The 4,437-nt window shown below is 36.0% G+C and overlaps 1 protein-coding gene across 1 annotated transcript; it reads left to right on the top strand.

Moving 5' to 3' along the window:
- Positions 1 to 1,528, top strand: LOC109203202 (uncharacterized). Its single transcript, XM_019362411.2, has 4 exons — positions 1 to 156; positions 255 to 360; positions 644 to 718; positions 835 to 1,528. Exons 1-4 carry the CDS (start codon positions 84 to 86, stop codon positions 1,007 to 1,009), a joined length of 429 nt encoding a protein of 142 aa, XP_019217956.1. The 5' UTR covers positions 1 to 83; the 3' UTR covers positions 1,010 to 1,528.
- The last annotated feature ends 2,909 nt before the right edge of the window (positions 1,529 to 4,437 follow it).

Raw genomic sequence — 4,437 nt, 5'->3', positions numbered from 1 at the left:
CAGCTCTCCGGAGACGAAGCGAGAAGAAGGACCAACAGAAAATCATTTACTGTTTAATCTCGTATTTATCAAGCTTTTCAAAAATGGTAAAGTCTGGAAGTCTGTTTGCGCTGGTCGCCGTTGTCCTGCTGGCTGTGACTGTGTCTGGATCAGAGGGTAAGTTTAAATTTGAGAAAAACTCTGTTTTTAATCTTTCAGGCTTTGTTTCGTATAAAAATACATTTCAATTAAAAACGTAATCCTTGCTTCAACAGAAAAACTGGCCACCTGCTGCAAAACTGTCACCAATAAGGAGATTACAGAGCCGATCTTGGGATACTTGGTCCAGAGAGCAAGGCGTCCATGTGTCAATGCAGTCATGTAAGCAGCAATTTAAACACCTTAAAGCAACAATTAGACTCCTTAAAGATTGTTAAAGATGAATAAAAAGCAGCCTTTTCAGCTTAATGCATTTTATACACAGAGTTAGTCTGAAGACCCATTTGACCAGTTTTTAATATTAATAATTTTCTTAATTTCTTAATAACAATCAAATTCAATACTATTAAAGAAACTTACTGGACTGTTAATATTGAGCTAAGTGAATATAAAGATAATGTATTTGTTGTAGTACAAATACTTAATTTGCTTGTCATTCCTGCAGCTTTCAGACACAGTCCGGTCTTTTCTGCATCAATGGGAGAGCTCCCTGGGTTCGTGCCACGATTGTTGCATTCGAGTAAGTTTAGCATCGCCATTAATTCACTCACATGCTCACTTTGACTTCTCTTTACTAATGAAATCTGTCCTCAGTTACAAACCTGTAGTCTCATGTTTTTCTTTTTTTTCCCTCAGGAAAGCTAAAGCCCAGTCCACTACACCATCTGTGGTCACTACATCTCCAGTCTCCCTTCTCTCCATCATAACATCCACCGCCTCTCCTTCATCATCGTCCACCGCTCTGCCTTCCTCCTCAGCGACCTCTGAGATGTCAGCCGGCGAGACCTTTTCAGAAAGCAGGAACGAGTAGGACGCCATGTGATGGAGAAAGAGCCTGGAACAAACTTAAAAATTAGTAACAATTACTGATAATTTATTGTTAAATTATTAGGGTGAATATGTATTTTAATCTGTTCATCAAAAGTAAAATTATTTGTTAGTCTAATTTAATTTATCTGTGCTTCTACAGTACAGGAGAAACATTTTATAGGAAAGTGAATTCATTAGTGTTTACATGTTACTGTGTGGAAAGGTTTTATGTTTTTATTGCCACATGCGGGCATGTCTTGATGAAAAATAGAGATATTTATTTACTTGAAATATTGTCATAACTTAAAGTGAAGTTGTGAAACCACTATGGTTAGAATTTTGATGTTGCATTAAGTATTCATCCGTTTTTATGATCTGTATGTAGATCAAACAAATGCATTTTGATGAAATTAATTTGTGTAATATTTCAGAGAAAGTGTCATCATGAGATATTTATTTAACTGAAAGCTTTTGTTGTGAAGATTGTGACGGACAGAAATAAACACTGAATTAATGGTGATGATGCATCCATGGTTTTATTTCCATTTTAGCAGAACCTTTCTTTTGCTGTTCAGACCACATTCAGTGTCTCATGCAGTTGTGCAGCTGCAGCTTCATATGACTGTAACTGTTTTCACAGATTAACTTCAAACACTGTGAGAGAATCAGACTGTCTGAAACTAGTCTGGGTAACTAGAACACAATGTGAGACAAATAATCACATTTTTTGAAGTCAGCACACATGCATTCACTTTTTATTCCCCTATCGTCCTCTGTAAAGATGGCTCAGCTGAGTGTAGTGAGTTAACAGTGTTGCCTGACATCAGTCGTACTTTGTGTCTTTTGTTTTGGGGTAGTATCTAATTAATAACCCCTGGATTAATTAGGATTAAACAGCTGCAGACACATGCTAATCAGCACAAAATAAAAACGTGTTTAAGCAAAGTCAACACGCCCAGCCAAGTTAGTCAGATTAGTGGAAGTGAAGTGTAACAGACAGCTACAGATAAAAAAAGAGCCTGGTTTACAGCTGGTCTAAGGGAGGAAATCAGTTGTAAAGACACAAACCATTTCATTTATCAAATGTGTTTATATTTTGTAAACCTGTTGATAGCCTGAATCTGCTACAGCAGAAATATTCAAGAAGCTGGCAGTCCCAGGAGATCCTGCTTGATGAACGATCTTATTATTTAGGGTAAATCTGAGGTTATTGCTGATAAAATACACATTTATGGGACATAATCGAGTTTAAATAACAATTTATTTGTCATGATTTGTTCCCTTTTGTGTTCCTCTGCCTTTGCTATTATGTTTGGTGTGGTTTTCTTGTCTTTTGGATATTTATCTTTAAGTTACTTCCTTTTTCATCTTAAAAGTTATTTTTGTCTTTTTTTCTTGCTTCTCTTTGTGAATATCTGCTCTGCTGCTTAGATTCCCAAAGTCTGTGGTCTTTCCCATCTGTACCTAATAAACATTAGTGTGTGTGTGAGGATGTGTGTTTATAGTCCTGTCATCTCTTTGTTACTCACTGTACCAGCTTTATTAGACTCTTCTATTGTTTTACTGCTTTAGTCATTTTCTTTGGATTTATTATGAGTCAAATAAGTTTTCACGTTTTGTTGTGTAACATGCTGATATCCTAACACAGCTGGTAAGAACGATCAATCTCTTTGATGAAGAATTACATATTGTTCAGTGAATCCAGTTCTCTGTAAATCTAATAGTATTTACTTTATTATACCTTTACAGCAGCCAGTGATTTCTTAATGGCCATTTGGATATTTAGATCATTGTTTAAATTTTTTTAAGAACGTCCTCCTGACAGAGGAAAGAAAATAGGAAACGTTGGTGGTAGAATGATGAAGTACAGGACAGCCCATATGGAAAAGATATATATAAATCTTAGAAGGTTTGTATCTGTCTTCTGTGAAACTTATATAAAAAGCGTACAAGAGTGAAAACAGATATAAGATCCCTTGAAAACTTATATAAATGAAACTTGTACATTTTGTATACTTACTAAAACAATATCTGAAAGTATTGAGAAAGTGGCCACTTTCATGAGTAAATCAGATAAGCCTTTTATGATTCACTATATGAAGCAAGCTAAAGCTGATGCAAGTCTTTTATAAGTTTTTCCTATTTCTTTTCCATATGGGAGGATTCAAAGATACAGGCTGCCAAAGAAAATGTGGGATAGATAGGGAGATGGAATATTGGAAAGCTATGTGTACAGAAAAGAGAGCAGCGGAAAGGAAGGAGTGGAATTGGAAAGTGGAAGTTTGAGGAACTGATGAATGAAGACAATGAGAAAGTAGAGGACAGCTGGAGTAAAGATAGTGAACCAGGAAGTGCACAGGATTAGTAAGAAACAAGTGAGAGCAAGTTTGAAGTGGATGAAAAAGCAAAGCACACGGACTGTTCCTTTAATTAAGATGAGAGATTTGTCTTTGTCTTCTGCTGTCTGTATCTCATGTTTTCTGGATGTCTGTTCATTTAGACTAACTGTCTTTAACATGAATCATGGCACAAGCATGACCTGTAGCTCCTGCAGGACCCCTAACAGCCACAGTCTGATACTTAGAAAAGCCCATGACCAAATTTCCGACTGAAACTGTGATGAAAGTGCTTTCGGATGTAAGTTTGTCAGAATTCCCCTTAAATCAGCACTAAACTCATTCATGTGAATGAAAAGAAAAGAGAAGGAAATCAGAAAAAAAGAAGGATGATGACAAACCCCAGAAGGATCACTTCTGCTTTTAGTGCCTTTAAGTATCCAACATCTCAAGACGTTTGTCAGTACATCCAGCTCTCCGGAGACGAAGCGAGAAGAAGGACCAACAGAAAATCATTTACTGTTTAATCTCGTATTTATCAAGCTTTTTAAAAATGGTAAAGTCTGGAAGTCTGTTTGCGCTGGTCGCTGTTGTCCTGCTGGCTGTGACTGTGTCTGGATCAGTTGGTAAGTTAACCTTTAGAAAAACTCTGTTTTTAATCTTTCAGGCTTTGTTTCGTATAAAAATACATTTCAATTCAAACGTAATCCTTGCTTCAACAGAAAAACTGGCCACCTGCTGCAAAACTGTCACCAATAAGGAGATTACAGAGCCGATCTTGGGTTACTTGGTCCAGAGAGCAAACGGTCCATGTGTCAATGCAGTCATGTAAGCAGCAATTTAAACACCTTAAAGCAACAATTAGACTCCTTAAAGATTGTTAAAGATGAATAAAAAGCAGCCTTTTCAGCTTAATGCATTTTATACACAGAGTTAGTCTGAAGACCCATTTGACCAGTTTTTAATATTAATAATTTTCTTAATTTCTTAATAACAATCAAATTCAATACTATTAAAGAAACTTACTGGACTGTTAATATTGAGCTAAGTGAATATAAAGATAATGTATTTGTTGTAGTACAAATACTTAATT

This window comes from Oreochromis niloticus, linkage group LG9, assembly GCF_001858045.2.
Source record: "Oreochromis niloticus isolate F11D_XX linkage group LG9, O_niloticus_UMD_NMBU, whole genome shotgun sequence".
NCBI lineage: Eukaryota > Metazoa > Chordata > Actinopteri > Cichliformes > Cichlidae > Oreochromis > Oreochromis niloticus.
The sequence above is the reverse complement of the archived record's forward strand: the minus strand, read 5'-3'. Positions and strand labels throughout refer to the sequence as shown.